This window comes from Vombatus ursinus, unplaced genomic scaffold (assembly GCF_900497805.2).
Source record: "Vombatus ursinus unplaced genomic scaffold, bare-nosed wombat genome assembly UNPS02011334.1, whole genome shotgun sequence".
Taxonomy (NCBI): Eukaryota; Metazoa; Chordata; class Mammalia; order Diprotodontia; family Vombatidae; genus Vombatus; species Vombatus ursinus.
In genome coordinates, this window is record NW_020951112.1 from 8,984,781 (window position 1) to 9,004,970 (window position 20,190).

At 40.5% G+C, this 20,190-nt stretch overlaps 1 protein-coding gene across 8 annotated transcripts in view; it reads left to right on the forward strand.

Annotated features, from left to right (window-relative positions):
- NR2C1 (nuclear receptor subfamily 2 group C member 1) overlaps positions 1-19,731 on the forward strand; it is a 95,177-nt gene extending 75,446 nt beyond the window's left edge. For 7 of the 8 annotated variants that reach the window (XM_027855789.1, XM_027855792.1, XM_027855788.1 and 4 more), the window contains 4 exons: positions 6,486-6,625; positions 7,974-8,111; positions 13,384-13,489; positions 17,748-19,731. In XM_027855789.1, the coding sequence (XP_027711590.1) occupies positions 6,486-6,625; positions 7,974-8,111; positions 13,384-13,489; positions 17,748-17,922 (559 nt within the window). In that variant the 3' untranslated portion in view covers positions 17,923-19,731. The remainder of the gene's footprint in view (positions 1-6,485; positions 6,626-7,973; positions 8,112-13,383; positions 13,490-17,747) is intronic. The other variant, XM_027855796.1, reaches the window with a different exon arrangement.
- The last annotated feature ends 459 nt before the right edge of the window (positions 19,732-20,190 follow it).

The following is a 20,190-nucleotide window of genomic DNA, read 5'->3' on the forward strand; positions in this document are numbered from 1 at the left end:
AGAGTGAAGGGGGGGAAATGATGGGTAAGAAGGCTCAGGAGGTGCCATGAGGCCAACTGCAACGGATTCGAGCGTCTTCTGCCAGACTGGTGGGCAGGAGCATTGTCTGCCCTGTGCACTGGTGTGCAAATAAACATAAAGCCAAATGTGAGCACATTAACAGTCCCCCACAAGGATTCCATTGTAAGCATGAAGTGACTCTGCCCCCATATTTCCTAGTGTACAACCACAAAGAGTAGCCAAGTCCTAGACTGGAAGCCAGACAGTCTAGGTCTCTGCATGGTCTAAGCACTGACCCAGTCTGTGCTGTTAAGCAGTGCGCCTTAACCACTCTGCATTCCAGTTGCCTTGTTTGCATTTGTCAGTGGTACCCCCACCTGCCTTCCTTTGAAAAAGATTGAGAAGCCTAAATCCAAAGTGCTTTAAGACGACATCTTGTCGTTAATCACTGATAGAGGGCTCACCACGTGGCAGGGTGACGTGATTTGAAGCAGATTTAGATGCGCAGTGAATATCCCTTAAATCACATCCCCTAAAACATAACTGCCTATGAAAACAGGAGGATGTGGAAGGAAGGGATCACTTATAAAACAAGTGACTGATTTGGGGGCCTTACCAGATTTGAGAGAAGAGACAGTTTCATTTCTTTGTCTTTGTCCACAGTGTCGTCTCACACATAGTAGGTACTTTCTGTCTAATAGTTCAGTTGAATATCTGGTCTAACCCCCTCGTTTTAGAAATGAGGAAACTGAGTCTCAGTAAGATTAAGCAAATGTGATCAAGATCAAACCAGGCAGTGAGTGATACGTAGCCAAGCTAGAATTCATACCTGGTTTATAAGATCACACATGTGGAGCTTGTGCTACAGAGGAGGATGTCAAGGCTCAGAGGTTGTCTGGCCCCATGTCCATCGTTCTTTCTTCTGCCTGTGGCTCTTGTCCTCTCCCACCATCCTGAGAATATCAGAAAAGAGAAAGATGGAAACCTAGAGAAAATGCCAGAAGTCACTTGTGACTGTTCTGATGATTTGGTTTGCATAATTTTCCCCTCTAGGGACAGAAAAAAATTTTTTGCTTTCAGAATCTATGTTTTATTTATTTCTGTATTTTTCAGTGGAGGGCAGACTTACCTGAGGTTAACAAATTGATAATGCTAGGAAAATCACTAGGCCCTTGTGCGGCTGATTGACATGCTCAAACCTCAGAAAGTAAAAGGACGATATTTTTATCCTTAATAGTAGACTTGTTGGATTGTCTTAGTAACAATAGCAAAAGAAAGGGCATCTTTCAGTGGAAATCATTTTAATTTCCTTATCATATATAACACCATTGATTTTAAGTGCTTCTGTTCAATTATGTGTAACTGCCCACAGTAATTAAACTAAATATTGAAGGGCTGGGAAAAAAGAACATTGCAACTTCAGGTGGTGGTGTCATTAATTCCATAGCCTTAGTAATGGCCATCTGGAGTCTGAGGGGAAAATCTATTTTGTTGTAACTGCCCCAGGGCCTTATGAAATTAGAATAAGGGATGAGGTGATAGCATTCAAGGGCATTCATTGGAGTGTAAGCAGTCTAATTTACTGACTTAATCTACATAGTTTATAGGCACTAGTAATCTGTTGGCTTCATTAGTTAAGTATTAAAAATCCTGCTGTTATTGTTCAGGCCTATGATTTCATTGATGGAGGAAACATCTGGCGAGAAATATTCTTGTCAGCTAGGGGGGTCCTGAGAGGCCATGGCAGCCAGGATGGGGCAAGAGGCAGAACCTGAACTCTGCTCTTTCTGACCCCATTCAACTTGCTGGCATTCATAACACTTAGAAAATGCCTCTATTTAAGAGCACTGAACTTGGAATCGGGAAGAAAGGAGTTGAAATTCTACCTCTGATATTTACTGTCATCCCCATAGACAAGTCACTTAACCTTCATTTTTCTTATCCATAAGGATAAAATCTGAACCTGTGATTTTATTGATACAAGGAATTCTGAATGAGGCTCTGCCACTAACAGTCTGGTAGAATTACCTAGGGCATTGAGTGGTTGCATAAATTACCCAAGGTCACACAGCCAGTATGTGTCAGAAGTGAGATTTGAACCCTCGTTTTCCCATCCTCTCAGCTGAGAACCTAGTCTCATATATCACTGAAAACTGAGACCATTTTGCCAAGAAGTTCCTCTTTTCCCATCCTCATCATCTCTATCACTCAGATATCTTCTCTCACTATCTCCTCTCACTATCTCCTCTTTCAGCCTTTTCTCACACAAAGAAGTGGCCCAGCTCTTTGCTAAGGCCAACCCATCTAACTGAACAAGTGACCACATTCTCTCCTGTCTTCTCCAGCTTATTGTCTCTTCTCATTTCCTCTCTCACTCATTTCCAGCCTCTCTGATCTACTGTCTACTCTTGCTTCCTTGTTGCTTACACTCATGCTTATGTCTCCCCCATCCTTAAAAAAAATACACTTATCTATCCATCCATCCCCACTAGCTATTGTCCCATATGTCTCCTCCCCGTTGTAGCTAAACTCCTTGAGAAGGCAAGGCCCTCTACAGTTAATTCCTTTTCTCTCTTTCCTCTCACTCTCTTCTTGACTCTCAACATTGGCTTCTGGCCTCATGATCTCTTCATCACCAGATCCATTGACCTTGTCTCAGGCCGCATCCTCTTTGATCTCTCTGTAGCTTCTGGACAATCAATCACTTTTTTCTCCTGGATGCCCTCTACTCTCTGAGTTTTTGTATTCCTGGTTCTCCTCTCTGGCTCCTTCTCAGTCTCCTTTGCTGCTTTATCCAAATCCACCAGATACATCTAGTAGCCTGATAACCATGGGTATTCCCCAAAACTCTGTCCTGGGTCCTTTTCTCTTCTTCTTCTATATTGTTTTGTGAAGTAATTTCATCAGCTCCCATGGCTTCAAATATCACATCTAGACAGATGACTTTCAGATCTGTTTGTCCAGCCTTAACCTCCTGGCCTTCAGTCTCACATCTCTAGCTGCGTTTTGACCATCTCTAACTGGATGGCCTGTAGACATCCTGAGTGCAGCATGTTCAAAACTGAGCTCATTGTGATTCCTCCCAAACCCTTTCTTCTTCCTAATTTTTTCTCTATTACTACTCCTACTAATAATGATAACTAACATTTATATAGTACTTAGTATGTACCGGGCACTGAGCTAAGCACTTTTCGAGTATTACCTCCTTTGATCACAACCACCTTGGGAGTTAGGTACTATTATGATCCCCCTTTCACAGATGAGGAAACAGAGGCAGACATAGGTTCAGTGACTTGCCCAGGGTCACATAGTCATTGTCTGAGGCTGGATTTGAATTCAAGTCTTCTTGACTCCAGGCCCAGCTCTCTATACATTGTACCACCTAGCTGCCCTTTACATTATCATTATTTAATTGATTGTCCTTAGAAACAACCTTACCCTGCTTTCTTGCCCAGCGGACCTCTTAGAGTGGAAAGCGTTTCCATCTACCCTTGCCATTCTCAGTACTGGCAATCTTGGTGCTTCAGAGTAGTTTCATAGAATAATATATTTAGGCCTGGAAGGGACCTTAGTCCAGCCCCATTTTACAGGTGAGTAAACTGAAGCCCAGAGGAATTGGGCTTTGATCGAGGTCATGCAGGTTGTAACAGAGTTGGGTTTGGATTCCAGGTTCTCTGACCCTAAATCCAGCTCTCTTTCCCCTGTGCATTTTCATGTCAGTCTTTGGAGTCTGCCTCCCTCGGTCTTCACTAATGCAAAACTTTAGGAAGTAGAGGGACTCATGTTGTATGCGGGGAGGCCACATGGTGCCCGGAGACGAGGAGACAAGGAGCCAGAAGGGGTGGAGGGGCCGCTGCCTCCCCCATCTCCGGTCAGCGCTGGCTTCATTGGCCTTCGAGGCCCTTTCCAGTCTGCGCTCCTTGGATGCTCTGATGTAGTGACTCTCCAGGCATTTCCCTGCTTCTCCCTTTGTAGCTGAGACACGTTGCTCTTCTAAGTTCTCGAGTCTTCCTTCTCATAGAGCGCAGACGGGGTTATTGGACACACCTTGTGAGGGAAAAGACTTCCCTAGAAACCACGCTTCTCATACTGCCTCGTGTTCTCCTGACTTCTCCCTCCCACAGGCAGCTAATATTAACCCTAAGTGGGTGGTTCGGCTTCAGCCTTTCCCAAACTTGCATCTGTCAGAGGCTTGTTTCTTAAAGGGGTTTTCTCTTTATTTCTTTTCAAGCTTAAAAGCAAAATTTAAACAGAGTCATTTTTAAACAGATGTCCCATGCTCTCTTGATGAATCAAATAGAAATGTCTGCTGTATGCAAGTCACTGGGCTGGGTGCATTGGGATGTTTGCCTAGATATCTTAGCTGGTCTCTGCCTACAGGAAACTTGTGGTCTGGGCAATAACGCCTAGACAAATAATTGTGATAATGAGGTAGATGTGGGTAAGCACCTTAGAAATACAAAGTCCTTTGGGACTTCCTGGAAGGCAAGAGCATCTTGGGTATAGAATCCTGCCTTTTCCGCCTTCTCTAGAATGCAGATTACAATGCTTGCCCTGCCTGCTTCTTCGAAGGAGTGAATACAGATTCAACAAAGGCAAAATGGCTTTACTGGCAGGTAGAGTTTATGGGAACCCAGCATATTCTAGGCCCTTTCCTTTTTTCTCTCTCATCATAATGCAGCCTTTTCACTGTTTCCTCTGCTAGGGCACAGACTCTCCTGTCTTAGCTCCCAGTAAGGAAATAGACTATTATTTAATTAGTCTCAGACAAAATAAGCTTTCCAGTCCTTTCTGATGAGGATAGGGGCTATTCTATCCCCGCATCTTGACCATTATCTTCGAAAGTAGTATCTTTAATCTGACTTCAGTCTGATTTCTTAACTCCTGTTCTGTGAATCATCTTCAGTTTCTCCATCTCTCAATGTCTAGAGTCTAAAAAAGAACATTTACTTAAACTTTTAATGAGGGTCTAGGTTGGATTATTGATAAGAGCCAATATCAGGAATCCTAGACCACTGGGACACAAGCCACCAAACTCATAGCCACAGATCCAGGTCGTGAACCCCACAGAGATCAAAGGCCAGGTGCTTTCACCCAGAACAAAAGATTTGTGGCAGCAAAAAACTTGGAAACAAAGACTATGCCCTTTGTCTTGGGAATAGCCGGACAACTCTACTACTTAGGGATAATGTAGTATTTTTGAGCCCTAAAATGCACCAAATCTGAAGAATTCAGAGAAATAGGGAAAGAGTGATGTAGAGAGAAGAAGGCAAGAGAACAAAACTGTACAACAATTACAATAGCTTAAATAAAAACCACATTATAAAAGGCTCATAGACTGATTAATTGCAATCTACAGTCTTGGCTGGGGAAAACAGATAATGAGACATTTCCCTCCACTGCATTACAGGTGCAGAGTATTACATTCGTGGGTCTGTTTTGTTCAGCAGTTTTAATTCTTACAAGGGAAGTGTCTGTGGGGATGGGGAAGATATAGGGGGGAAAAGAAGTCATCAGCACAAGCCATTAGATTTATCACTACTGTTACTTGAATTGGGATTTTTTTCCCCATGGGCCAGTGACTTTATTTTCTGTGATCTAACCACATACTAATTGTTGATCGTAGCTTTTATTCAGAGCTCCCCACTCTCACTCTCTTTATCTTGTTCTAAGTAAAATGCCCTTATGACTCTCTGTTCAGAGGTGGGGGACTTCAGGTATGTAATGTTGAAGATGCTTTTAGGTTTTATTAAACTATTTTCTTTGTTATGAGAGAGAGCTCTGAGATGTCTTGGTTGCAGGGCATGATAGTGTCAGACAGGATCCATCATGAAATAACAGTAGTGTAACAAACCTGAAAGGGATCGATAAAACTGAATATAAAAAGATAAATAAAATACCCCTGTAATAGTATATAACTCATGATCTGTAATTTGTAATCTTGAGGAAGATCAAATGATCCCTATCTGAGGAAATTCCTTAAATGCCTGTAAATAAACTTTCAAGTAATTTTAGTAAGCATCAAAAAAAAAATCTTTACAGACTTTGAAGGCATGATTTTTAACTCATTAACTTTATGTAGATGTTCACTTTATCAGATTTATGTACTTGGATTTTTAGAGAGTTTTACATTTTTCTTTATATAGATTCATTTTCTCTTTATAGTTGTTGCATGGATCACTTATTTTAGTTGCTGTCACTGAGAAATATGAAATGAAACTCCAAATGTTTATAGCTTTAGTACATTTTTAAAACAATGAAGACATTTCAGAAGAATAGGCTGAATTTAATACAAGTTGGTTGAAATATTTACCTATTTATCTCATTAACTCTTTAAACCATAAAATTAGCCATGACCCCTCTTCAAAATCATTTTAGTTCAGCTACATTTTACTTTTTAAATGAATATATTTATTACATGCTATTGTTGGAAAGTAGTTAAATAAACTGAATTGTGGAATGTGTTGCCTTTTTTCTCTTTACAGTCAAGAAAACAGCATCTCATTAGTGAAAGCATATTGGAATGAACTCTTTACCCTCGGTCTTGCCCAGTGCTCTCAAGTAATGAACGTGGCCACGATATTAGCAGCGTTTGTAAATCGTCTTCACAGTAGCCTTCAGCAAGGTAAAAAATGCCTCCTTTTCTTTGTCAGGAGAGAGGAGAATGTTTTTCAAAGTCTTGTTTAGTTGAACATTTCAAAACTTGACGTCTGGAAAGTCTCCAGATGTCTTATGTATCAAGTACCTTTTATCCTCTTACATTCATTAACTGTCAGAAAATGTTTTTTATGAAGGGGTTCAGAAAAAATAGCATCCAGATGTTGTAATAGTGGGTAAGGAAGGCAGGCCTTTTCAGGTCAGGCCTTAAGAGTCACTGACTTATTGCCTTCCCAACTTACTCATGGCTGACTTGCACACAATGCAAGTTTGTTAACTTCGGTGGTAAAATGACTAGATACTCACATCATCTGGTCAGCCTACCTCCATCCTGGTGTTGACATAACAGCAAACTGGATTAATTATCTCTAGGCTGCCTGGTAAATGTGGAATCAGGCTAAAGGGAGTTGGCTGTCCTCAAGGGGTACCTTCATGAGATGATGGTGGTTTGAATCACCCTTCAGGGGAGGGATAGATTTGCCGTGTGGTCTATCAGGGTCCCTCCTCTCTTATACAGTGCCGATAGTAGCTTATTAGTAAAAAACCAGTAGTTTGGGCTCAGCAGTTCTTGGTTGGCATCCCATTGCATAGTAACATAACTGGGTACCTTTATGTCATCAGTAACAAGTCACATGTTAGTACTGGCTCATTCCTGGGGAGGCTCAGTCATTCATTCAACACCTATTGTGTGCAGAGGAGGAGAGAGCAGAGTCAGAGTAACATTTATAACTGCTTTGGGTTTGGCAGTCACAGAAGATGCCACTTCCTGACCTAAATATTTCATCCTTTAAGTGTCTTTTGCCTCAGTCATCTCTTATCCTTGAGCTTGAATACATCTTACTTTTAAGTCTTCTAGGCCTTGTTCCTATCCAAGTACTTATCATGCCAGGCTTTACAACCTGAAATGTTGTTTGTAACTTTTTTAAATTCTGGAAAATTATATTTCTGCCCTCCCCTCCTCAAAGAAATATAAATATGAGTGAATTCTGTTCCCAGAATTTTAAATCTTTGGAGTATTTTAATTATTCCTGCTTTTGGCAGATAGTAGTTTTTGAGTGTATTCCTTCGGATCCAAACTTCTAAATGTTAAGTTTGTGACATTTTATGAAGAGAAAACACTGCCTTTTCTCCATGTTTTTGTATGCTGAGTAGCTTCTCCCTTTTATCTTGCATGATTACTCCATTTTATGCCCTCTTCAGAGGTTCTCAGATTTAGTAAGACTATCAGAATTGTCAGATTGATCAAACAGCGCTTGAAAATGAAATGTCACTTTTCCATAATTGCATAATACCAGGATTTTTTTCTGTCATTCCAGATAAACTGTCAACAGAGAGAGGAAAAGTCATGATGGAGCACATCTTTAAGCTCCAGGAGTTCTGTAACAGTATGGTCAAACTCTGCCTGGATGGGTATGAGTATGCCTATCTGAAAGCCATTGTGCTCTTCAGTCCAGGTAGGTAACTGTGAGCTTATTCTGAAGTTATAGGCAGGTGGACTGTGCCCAGAGCACTAGTTTTTGCTGCTCATGGAATACTCATGGCTCACCTCTGCAGCACATCCTCCTGGTGGGACATTTCACAAGGAGCACAGGCCCCTTTTCTAGCTTGGGAGCAGTGCAGGTGGAGTCCCTGGCTCTGATCTTAGCACAGCATTTCACTTTTTAGGTGTAGCCAAGATCTAAGAAATGAGGGTCTTTGTCTTTACAGGTAAAATTCCAGAGACCTCACCACATATTTTCCCCCCAATATATTTTTATGTCATTAAATATTTCTCAATTATATGTAAAAGAATTTTTAACGTTTCTTTTTTCAAATTTTGAGTTCCAAATTCTTTCCATCCCTCCTTCTCCTCCCCCCTCTTTGAAACAGCAAGCAATTTTATATAGATTATACATGTGAAGTCATGTAAAACACATTTCCATATTAGCCATGTTGCAAAAGAAAACACAGATGACACCTCCCCCTCCAAAAAAAAAACAAAACATAAGAAAAACAAAGTTAAAAAATGTGCTTTGTTCTTCAGTCAGACTCCATCAGTTCTTTCTCTGGAGGTAGATAGCATTTTTCATCATAATTCCTTCAGAATTGTCTTGGATCATTGTATTGATCGGAATATCTAATTCACAGTTGATCTAATGATTGATATAGTATTGTTGTTGCTGTGTACAGCATTCTCCTGGTTCTGATCACTTCACTCTGCATCAGTTTGTAGAAGTCTTCCCAGGTTTTTCTGAAATCATCCTGCTCATCATTTCTTATAGCACAGTAGCATTCCATCACAATCACATATTACAACTTGTTCAGCCATTCCCCAGTTGATGGTGGATATCCAGTCAATTTCCAGTTCTTTGTCACCACAAGGAGTTGCTATAACTATTTTTATATGAATAGGTTTTTTCCTTTTTTCGTCTCTTTGGGATACAGACTTAGTAGAGGTATTGCTGGGTCAGTGGCTATGCAGTTTTGTAGCTCTTTGGAGGTAGTTCCAAATTGTTCTCCATAATGGTTGAACCAGTTCACAACTCCACCAACAGTGTATTAGTGTCCTAATTTTTCCACATCCCCCTAACATTTGTCATTTTCCTTTTCTGTTATATTAACCAATCTGATAGGTATGAGGTGGTACCTCTGAGTTGTTTTAATTTGCATTTCTCTAATCAGGAGTGATTTAGAGCATTTTTTCATGTGACTATAAATACCTTTGATTTCTTCCTCTAAAAACTGCCTGTTCATATCCTTTGACTATTTATCAATTGAATAATGATTACTGTTCTTATAAATTTGACTCACTTCTCATATATTTGAGAAATGATATCTTTATCAGAGACATTTGCTATAAATTTTTCCCCCAATTTCCTGTTTACCTTTCTCACCACAATTTCTAACAGAAAATGTTCCACTTTGATTTTCAGCACTGTTATTTCTCTGCTACTTCTCTAGTATTAATTACAGTGAAACAAACTAAAACTGGATTATCAGCTGCTGAATGTTACAGGCTTGCCTCTGCTCGTATAGTTTTCATGTTTATGATTTTGGATTGATTTTCAAGGACTGTGCAGAATAATGTGAACCGTGAGAGAATCTGCTGACCCTGAATGGCATGGATGACATCAGTGAATTTTTTTGATTATTACTGCTCTTAATGTGCCACAGGAGTTAATCTTGTCTTCCGATTTCCCACTTTAACCAGTTTGCCAGCTTTGTTATCCCATTCCCCAGGCTCGTAGACACAGCTAAAAGTGAGACATTTATTCAAGCTGACATACAGTTTAGCTTCATTAAGTTAAATAATTCCAGATCCTTTTAGTTCTCATTTTTTGTTGTATTGTAGTCGCCAGAGAACTCTTCCTATTTTTTTAACTTTTTCTTAATTTTGAATATTAATTGGTAACGTATTTTTATCATTGGCGTCTTTTTGTGCATGTGCCATTATAGCTATTGATAATTGCCTTGAATTTTTCTTTACCATTTTGTGCTAGCAATGTTTGCCTGCCAAGGTTAAGCAATTTTCAAAATCTGTAGTTTCAAAACTGTTTGACTCAAACAATAAGAATGATCTTTTCTTAATAAAAATGTGGTACAGAATGTGATCTGCCAGATTTCTTATTGTTTTTGGAACATTTTTAATATCTTGTTTTCAACTTCTGATTGAAGCACAAAATAGTAAGAATTGCTCCCACTTCCTTTAGTTATCTGTGTTGGTTATCTCTTTTTATGGAGACGTCTCCAGGTTTTAGAATTCTGCTTGGGTGTCAGTGTGTATGCCATGCCACTGATAATAAGAACTTATACTTATTGGGGGGCAGCTAGGTGGCGCCATAGTGCCTAGAGCGCCAGGCCTGGAAGTCGAGACTCATCTTCCTGAGTTCAAATCTGGCCTCAGACACTTACTAGCTGTGTGACCCTGGGCAAGTCACTTCACTCTGCTTGCCTCAGTTTCCTCATCTGTAAAATGAGCTGGAGAAGGAAATGGCAAACCGCTGCAGTATCTCTGCCAAGAAAACCTCAAATGGGGTCATGGAAAGTTGAACGTGGCTGAAACGACTGAACAACAACATACTAATTGCACTTTGTAGTTAGCAAAGTACCGTTCTCATGCCAGTGGTGTAAAAGTGCACGTGTTGCTATTCTTCAGTACCTTGGTTGTTGTTTGGACTGTCCAGATCAGCCGTCCAGCTTCTTTAGTGTCTGCTGTGGTCTTAGCAGGCAAGGTTCTAGGGCTGTCACCCCTTCGCTCCCCTCGTAATGAAGGCCAGGGCCACATGAACTTTCCTAGCTGCCATTGTACTATTTACAGGCGCCGAGCTTCTAGTCCGACGAAACACCAGCACTGTCAAAGGAACTGCGTCTAGCTACGGGGCCCCCACCTACTCCTTGCCAAGCTGACTTTTTGCAGTAATTTCCTGATTATCAGGAACACTTGTCGTACTTTCTGCCCTGAGCTCTGCTCTTAGGTCTCCATGAGTTTGTGGGCACGTCAGTGTTCAGTGGCCGGTCCTCCGCTTGAATTCGTCTCATCACAAACCAAATTCATCCCCCTTCCTCACAGATGGGGGACCCCTCCCTCACTTCCATCTCATTGGTGAAGTCCTCTCCCTTGCAGGGTCTGCGATTCCGTCTAGCACACCACGATCCCAGGTTTTATCAGATTGTCCAGAGGCGCTTGGTGTGTGCGTTGGTCTTGTCATTCTCACTCAGTTCTTTGTTCTGGACACCTTTGGTCGGCTCCACAGTGGTGCCATTGAAAGGAATCCTGGCACTGGAGTGAGGGCAGGGTAAAGAAAGACTTCGTTGAAAAAGACATTGTGGGGTAAAGACTGCCACTGCTTGAAATTTGTTTTAGGCCAATACTTAATGTTTTTTATTATGAGTTTGTTGTTTAGTCATTTTCATTTGTGTCCAACTCTCCATGACCCCATTTGGGGTTTTCTTGGTAGAGATACTGAAGTGCTTTGCCATTTCCTTTTCTAGCTTATTTTACAGATGAGGAAACTAAGGCAAACAGGGTGAAGTGACTTAGTCACACAACTAGTAAGTGTCTGAGGCCTGATTCGAACTCAAGTCTTCCTGACTCCAGACGTGGCGCTCTATCTACCACACCGCCTAACTGCCCTCATTCTGAACTTAACTAACCTCCAAAGAAAATATACCTTTCCAGGATGGTTCTTTTTTTTTTTTTCTTTTTCTTTTTGGCTAGGCAATAGAGTTAAGTGACTTGCCCAGAGTCACACAGCTAGTTGGTATTATGTGTCTGAGATTGGATTTGAACTCAGGCCTTCCTGACTCTAGGGCGCCACCTAGCTGCTCCTTTTTTCCTTAATTGCTATTGTTAGCATTTCTTTAATCTGAGTCTCAGTTCAGACATTTTCTTCCTCTCAGTGACTTCAGTGCCTACTTCACAGTCTTTCTCCCCACCCCAACCTCCTGCTGAAATACTAGGGTACTTCAACATACATGTCAGTTAGTAAACATTTAGGTGCCTGCTCTGTGCCAGGCGCTGAGCTAAGCAGTGGCTGGGGTCCATATTGATGTTTCCTCAAACTCCCTAACTTCCCACTTCCATCCCACGTCAGGTGCAGATAGAGTCACATCCATGATCTCACCATCACCACAAATGTTCTGCTTCCATGTTCATTAACTCTGAGATACCTTTATCTGATCATAATCTTTCAGGGGTAGCGAGGTGGTACAGTGGAGAGAGCACTGGCCGTGGAGTCAGGAGGACCTGAGTTCAAATCCGGACTCAGACATATGTAACGCTCACTAGCTGTGTGACTCTGGGCAAGTCACTTAACCCCAATTGCCTCGCCAAAAAAAAAAGATCATAATCTTTCATCCTTCCATCTTTCCTTGTCTTATTACTCATAACCCTGTTCTCCATTCTCACTGTGGCCTCTGTTCTTTGAAACTGTCCCTTTAATTATGTCTTATGGTGTGGTAATATCCCATTATTTTCATATATCATCGTATTTCAGCCGTTCTCCACATTTATGGGTACCTTTTTCTTTTCCAGTTTGTTCTTACAGTAAAAGGTACTGTAGTCAGTATTTTTGTAGCTGTGGATTCCTTCTCTTTTTCTTTTAACTCTTAGAGACATAATTCTCCTCATTTTCACAGACAATGAAACTGAGGCCCACCCAAGCAAGTCATTTGCCTGAAGAGGCACTTAATAAACATTGGTTAATCTTAATTTAGTGGAGGCCCAGAGAAGATACTGACTTGTCCTCAGCTATCCAGTAGCAAAACTAGAACAAAAACCAAAGTCTCTGAATTATAGCTCAGAGCTCTGTTTCCTAGACTGCCCTGTACTTTAGGAAGATCATTGAACAGTGACATCATTTCTTCAAAGACTGTTTCTCTCATGTATTTGCTGATTCTGTTATAGGAAAATGTGTGCCCGAATTAATCTAAATATCAAGTGACTTTTATCCATAAGACCATTAATCCATTAGCATCTGAGAGGCTGATAAGGAATGAAATGGCAACCCTGGGGCAAGGTCTGGAGCCCAGACAAGTACGTGATTCTCTGTCCCAATGCTTCAGCTGTTACCCCAGGCTTAGCACCCAGTGGGTGACTGAGCTGTAGCTGCAGTCATGATTTCAGAGAAAGTGCATGTTCAGGGGTGGTGTTAAACACAATGCTTCTTCACTGAGCCATTCTGCTCAGGCCTGGCACCCACTTAGCTTTTCTGACCTAGAATAACCACGTCTGCCTTGTTGTTTCAGATCATCCAGGCCTAGAAAACATGGGACAGATTGAGAAATTTCAAGAAAAAGCTTACATGGAGTTTCAAGATTACATAACAAAAACATACCCAGATGATACCTACAGGTGTGTAGAATTTAAATGATTATGTAATAATACCCTTTTCTGTATCAAATGAGATGAGGTATGCAAACTGTTTTGCAAATCCGAAATGTTCAATGTAAATGCCAGCTTCTGCTGCTTGTGGTGGTGGTAGTAGTACTAGTAGTTAGTAAAAGTAGTAGTAGTAGCAGTAGTAGTAGCAACAGTAGCAGCAGCAGCAACAATAATAGTAGTTGTACCTCCTTGGAGATTACAAAAAAAAAGACTGATTCAGTTATGCTAATTAGAAATTCTTTTAGAAAATAGCATTAATACCTCTTTAGTTAAATTTATTTAAAAAATTGGGGTGAGGAATTTTTGTGTCATTGAGTATGTCAGGGTTTCTTTTCGATGAGTAATTTCATTCATTCATTCATTCTTTGAAGCTGGATCCTTGTCACACCCACATGCTCAGTCCCATTGCTGCTCAGTCCCCATGGAAACTTTGGCTTGCTTAGGTTCTGACCTGGGTCAGGCTGCAACCTCCATACGCATCCTGGAGCCTGCCACACAGGGGCTCACATCATTGGTACTCCACTCAAAACTCCCTAACCCACCCACCTTGGCCTCCCCAGGAGCAGGGATTACAGGTGTGTACTACCTCACCTGACCCAGTTATAAACATTTAAATAAACTTTCAGTCAGCAACATAGAGGTTTTTGTCCTCTGCTCTTCTGCTCTGTCTGGAAATGCTGTGGGGTAGGGTCAGGAGAAGGGATCAGTTTAGAATGTCTTTAAATGTAGTAACTGCTCTACTGACTAAAGTCTTAGCTTCCTGGGCCAGTGAGAGACTGAGTAACTTGCTCAGAGTTGCATAGTATCAAAGGTGACACTTAAGCACATTTCTTACCAACTCCAAGGCCAGCTCTCTATTGACTATGCTGCACTGCTTTTTTTTGTAAAACATGGATCTGTCACCCATATACCTCACAAAACGTTATTGATTTTCTGTTGACATACAGCCTCCTGACCTTGGTGTTCAAAGCCCTATACAGTAGTAGGGTTCTAACCTACCTATCCAACCTTCTCTTCTTTACTCTCTGTTATCATTCAGTCATTCAGTTATATCCAAGTCTTTGTGACCCCATGGACCACAGAACTCCAGGCTCTTATGTCCTCCTCTGTCTCCCAAAGTCTGTCCAAGCTCATGTTTATTGCTTCTATGACACTATCTATCCATCTCATCTTCTACCATCCCCTTTTCCTTTTGCCTTCAGTCTTTCCCAACGTCAGGGTCTTTTCCAGTGAGTCCTGTCTTATTATGTGGCCAAAGCATTTAAGCTTCAGCTTTAGTGTTTGACCTTCCAGTGAATAGTCTGAGTTAATTTCTTTAAGTATTGACTGATTTGATCTCCTTGCTGTCCAAGGGACTCTCAAGTCTTCTCCAGCACCACACTTTGAAAGCATTGATATAACTTTGCTTGTAGTCCAACTCAGCCGTCCATCACTACTGGGAAAACCATAGCTTTGACTGTACGGGCCTTGGTCGGCAAGGTAATGTCTCTGCTTTTTAGTCTGCTGTCCAGATTTGCCATAGCTTTCCTTCCAAGGAGCAAGCGTCTTGTAATTTCATGGCTGCACTTGCTGTCTGCAGTGATCTTTGAGCCCAAGAATATAAAATCTCTCACTCTTTCCATTTCTCCTCCCTCTGTTTGTCAGGAAGTGATGGGCCCAGTTGCCAAGATCTTAGCACTCTCTGTATCCCGTCTTGTACTCTGTTCCAGACAAGGGAACTGAACTCCATCCGCTATTTAAGTACTGTCCTCTCCCATCTCCACACCTTTGCTCACACTTTCCCCTGTTTCTGTAATGTATGTCCTCCAGCCTTGCCATTTCTGTCTCTTGGTGTCCTTTGCTTCCTCCTGGAGATGAAGGGGTTGGACTAGATGACCTTTAGGGTCCCTTGAACTCTAGATGTATACTCCTGTGATTCTGCCCTTAGAAGGCCAGCCGTGTGCTCCCTGGGGCAAATGCCTCTCATTTGACTTATTGACTCGGAGTCGTTGTTCTCCATGAACAAACCGTTTGGATCCTTGTGTAAATTTTATTTGAGCTTCAGGTGGTGGCGCTCAGTCAGGGGATTCAGTAAACCTGCCTGGCCCTCACTTGGGTTTCTTCTCGAGCCTCTGTTTCTTGCTCCAGGTGAAGGCGCTTCCATTTCCTCATTCTTCTTCCACTTCTCTGAACCTTCTCCAGCATCATTATGTCTTTTTTGGTGTAGAATCACCAGAATTGCATTGGTTATTTCAGAGGTGGCTACCATCATGCTTTGACTGGAAAGATGCTCATTTCAGCTTTGTTTCTGGTGCCTTTCCTGATTATCCACCAATGTTCTGTTGGTTCTTTTGGATTGATGTTTATAGAGATCTGTATTCATGGGCACACAGATCCTTTTCCTGAATTGTAACTAATAGCTTAGTGGCCATCTTCCTATCTGAATGTGATTAGGATTCCTGTTCCTTAAACCCTGAGGCCCACTGAAGCTCATCTTCCATTTGTCTGCTCCTCACATATCCTGGTGACCTTTTCCCTTAATACACGCAGTCAGGAGATCTGGGTTTGAATCCCAGCTGGGAATCTCCTTAGATGTGTAAATTTAGGGGCGGATAATTAACCTCTCTAAACCTCAGTGTTCTGTCAAATGTGGATGGTAAAATTTGTTCGGCCTACCTTATGAGTTTGTGGTGAGTAAAGTAATTTGTAGAATTTGAAGTTCAAAATAAATGTGATATTTTATTAATGTGATCACTTATTTATTGGTTTAGTATTTTACTGTTAGAAGAATTTAATGTCATGTAGAACAAGTCAGCAAGCACAAATCAAATACTTACTGTTTGCCAGACATTGGGCTAAATGCTGGGTATATAAAGAAAGCAAAATAGTTCCTTTATTCAGATAGTTCACCATGGAATGGGGCTAAGGGTGAAGAGAAAAAGCATGTTAACCAGATACCAACAAGATACATACAGGTCAGATGTAAGATAATCTCAGAAGAGAAGGCACCCTGTCTGCTAGTAGGGAAGAAGCAGAAGAAGCCACCCACAGAGGATGGGATTTAAGCTAAGTGTTGAAGGAGCCAGGGGAGCTAAGAGGTAGAAGTGAGGAGGGGAGACAGCAAGTGTGGAGTCAGAGAAGGAGGTGGTGGAATGTCACACAAGGAATAGATAGGGGAAGCTGGCAGAGCTGCGTCAGGAAGCATATGGACAAGAGTCAAGTGCCAGGAGGCTGGAGAGGGAGGGAGGAGGAGGCCCTAACTCTCTTTACAGACCAAATTTACAGAGTTTTATGTTTGATCCTAGAGGCAGTAGAAACCACTAGACCCTATTGAGAGTGTGAGGAGAAGGTGTGACATTGGCAGACCCACTCCAGAGATAGTCACCTTGGCAGCTGAAAAGAGGGTGGATCGGAGGGGGGGGCGGGGAGTTGAGGCTTTTTAGAACCATTTAGAAAGTTATTACAATAATCAAGCAAGAGGTGATGGTGACCTGAGCTAGCTTAGTGACTGTGTGAGGGAAAAGAAGGAGACGTATAAGAGAGATGTTGTGGAAGTAGAAACGATGAGATTCATCATTGGATTGGATGTGTGGAGTGAGATTGATGAGTCAAGGATGACACCAAATTACAAACCTGGGTGATGGGGAGGATCGTGGTGCCCTTGGCTGTAATAACAAAGTGCAGAAGAGGGGAGGATTTGGGGAAACGATTGTGAATTCTGCTTTGGACGTATGGAGTTTGATATGTCCTTTCTGACAACAAAGGGCAAGCAACCCTTTCAGAGATTTCTGGTGTAATGTTCATGCTTAATTTCACCTTTAAAAATCTGTTGCCTTTCTCAGCAAAGTCTTTGGTGATCCTACCCTTTATCACAGGTGACTTCGTACACCAACACCTCCCTTCTTCCTCCTCCTTTTCTTTCTAAAACACTCACTACACATCTCTGCAGACTCCATTTTGTGGATAACTGTAAATGAAGAACTTCATTTTCCATTTTAAACATTCCAAAATCTGAGATTTAAATTAAGCCACAAACTATGTATACATATCAAATTCTTATAATTTTCCTCTTTAAATTGTAACCTTCATTTACAAGAAATAGTATGCCAATATATAAAAAATAGTGTAAGAAACAGCCATACAAGGTGAAACCCCAAACCCAGGAGATGAGGAGTAAATGTAGGTTTGTCCATAAGCTCCCTTGTATTTTTCTTTTGTCTGATTGCTGGCTTGGCTTTGTCCTCTTTAGGTTATCCAGGCTACTCCTCAGATTGCCTGCACTGAGGCTGATGAGTGCTACTATCACAGAAGAGTTATTTTTTAAAGGTCTCATTGGCAACGTACGAATTGACAGCGTCATCCCATACATTTTTAAGATGGAGACTGCAGATTATAACTCCCAGATAATTGGTCATGGCATCTGAAAGCTTGATTTTGTGGTGCTGTAGACATAAACTCATTTCTTCAGAACACGAGACACCAGACTATATCTGGTCCTTCCACCATATCTGGACATTTCATTTTTAATATCTGACTGAAATCCAAAATGGTTTTCTTTTTCACATGACCTTTGAGAATTTGTAAGTGACTCAGCACGTACCAGGAATGAGCGTCATCTTCCTTACTAGTCTCCTATTTAAGTGGATGAGGAGTCTTCAGAATTCAGCCTTGGCAAAGAGCCATCAGGAGTACCACAGACCTGTGTGAGCTAAGATGTCTCTGCACGTTTCATGTTGGAAAAATAATAATAAATTCACTTTCCTTTCAGAATGTTGTTCTATTTATGTTTAATTTAATCATGAACCAATATGAAAACTCAGTGGTCTGAAATCCCTAAAGAGCCCAGGGTTTGCTTTCAATTTTCACCTTTCTGTAACAGAACTCACTTTTGTTTCAATTAATATGTGAAAAAGAAATAGGTTTTTTGCTTAATGGTGTGATGATGCCTTTACAACTTCAGGGAAATCAAAGTAGAAGAAAAAAATTTTTTTTTTGAACTTTTGTAAATACCATGGCATCCCTAGTACACCACCCCCATTGCTGGCAGTGGGTCATGGGCAATTCTGGATGTGCAGGGTTGATATTTTAGTGTTGTGTACTAGTAGATAACAAGCACTTTTTATTTATGCAGTAATTGGTTTATGAGTAAAGTGTTGGCCAAGACACTTTATTCTGTGTTCTCCTATTTTTAGTTATCCACTGTATTTTAAGAGAGCCGCACTGACTGAGCCCAGAGTTGTGTTTTGTTTTGGTTTGGGGTTTTTTTGTTTTGTTTTGTTTTTAGCATTTCTAACACTAGCTAGTATCACTTGCTCTCCGTTTCTCTAAAGAGAATTCTGACCTCAGGATTTTCATTTCCCACGTTTCTGAGTAATTTCATAGCACATTGACCCAACTGGTTGATTTTGCCATCATAAGTTTAGGTTTTTAAAAAAATCCAGGTATGAGGAAAATAAATTTGTTCATTTTTAAATAACCCATTTGTGATGACAAATTTTAATTTTTAGGGTGGCTGTGCCTAATTTTTAAAAATTCATCATATATTTTCATTTTAGCAGCAGTTTTCTTAACTGCTGTGAAAGGAAGAGATATTCGAGGATCCTCACTGTGTTTAATGATAGTAGGCACTTAGCTCCCATTATTACCATTTCAAAAACATTTTGAGTTCTTAATTGGAGTGTCTTCCATAACACATGTTTTTCTGAGCTAATTTATATTGATTTTTAAGACTTTTTTTTCTTTGTTCCCCCTGTGAATTGTTTAGTATTTAAATTCATTGATTTGTAAAAACCAATCTGGAAATTTCATTACAGGTAACAAAAATGAATTTTGGTAAAGTCTTTTGTAACAAAAGAGGAGCTGGATTTTTCTTGTTGTGTTCACTAATCATTACTATCTAGTAAATCAGAAATTAAAATGTGTTAGCCTATGGTTTTCACCTGTTTATTAAGGGTGGCTTTTTTGCCAGTTAAAAATGAGATTTTTGGCAATGGGTTTATAATTTTAAACTGAGAGGAACAATACGTTTAGTATAAAACCTTTAAATGGAAAAAATAATTTTATACTTTATAAAATCCAATGTAGCAAGACAAGAGTTCAGGAAAATAATCCTTTAAAAACAATGTACATACAGTTAAGAGATATGTGTCTTTTAGACATTTTCCTGATTAAACTTGTAGTTATATTTGAAAGTGTTTCAAAGAACTGTATTAAAGTACCACTTGCATTACAAATGTCCATGTCTTGTGTCTTTAGTCTCATTAGAATTGCTTTCTTTCCCTACTCCATTGTGTTCTCTTTAGGCTATTTTTGTCTTGTCACTGGTGAACCTTTGACATTCAGAAAGGGATGAGGTGTTATTGCTCATGTGATGTTTTTAAGTGCAAGTGATTGGAATTCCATGGTGTAATGAAAAGATCCCAGTCGGTGGGCCTGGATTCAGATTCTGACTCTTGGTACCTATCTGTATGACCCTGGCAAATCACTGCCCCCACGTCAATTTCCTGTAAAATGAAACTAGCAATATACAGTCTACCTTGTAAGATAGTTGTGAGGCCAGTGCTTTGTAAACCCTAAAAATAAAAAAAAAAATTAAAAATATAAATGTATTAACACAAAGTATAAAAATAAAGATCAAAGATTGGATTAAAAAAAATTTTAAAGAACTATTAGTATTGCTACCGATGTGTACT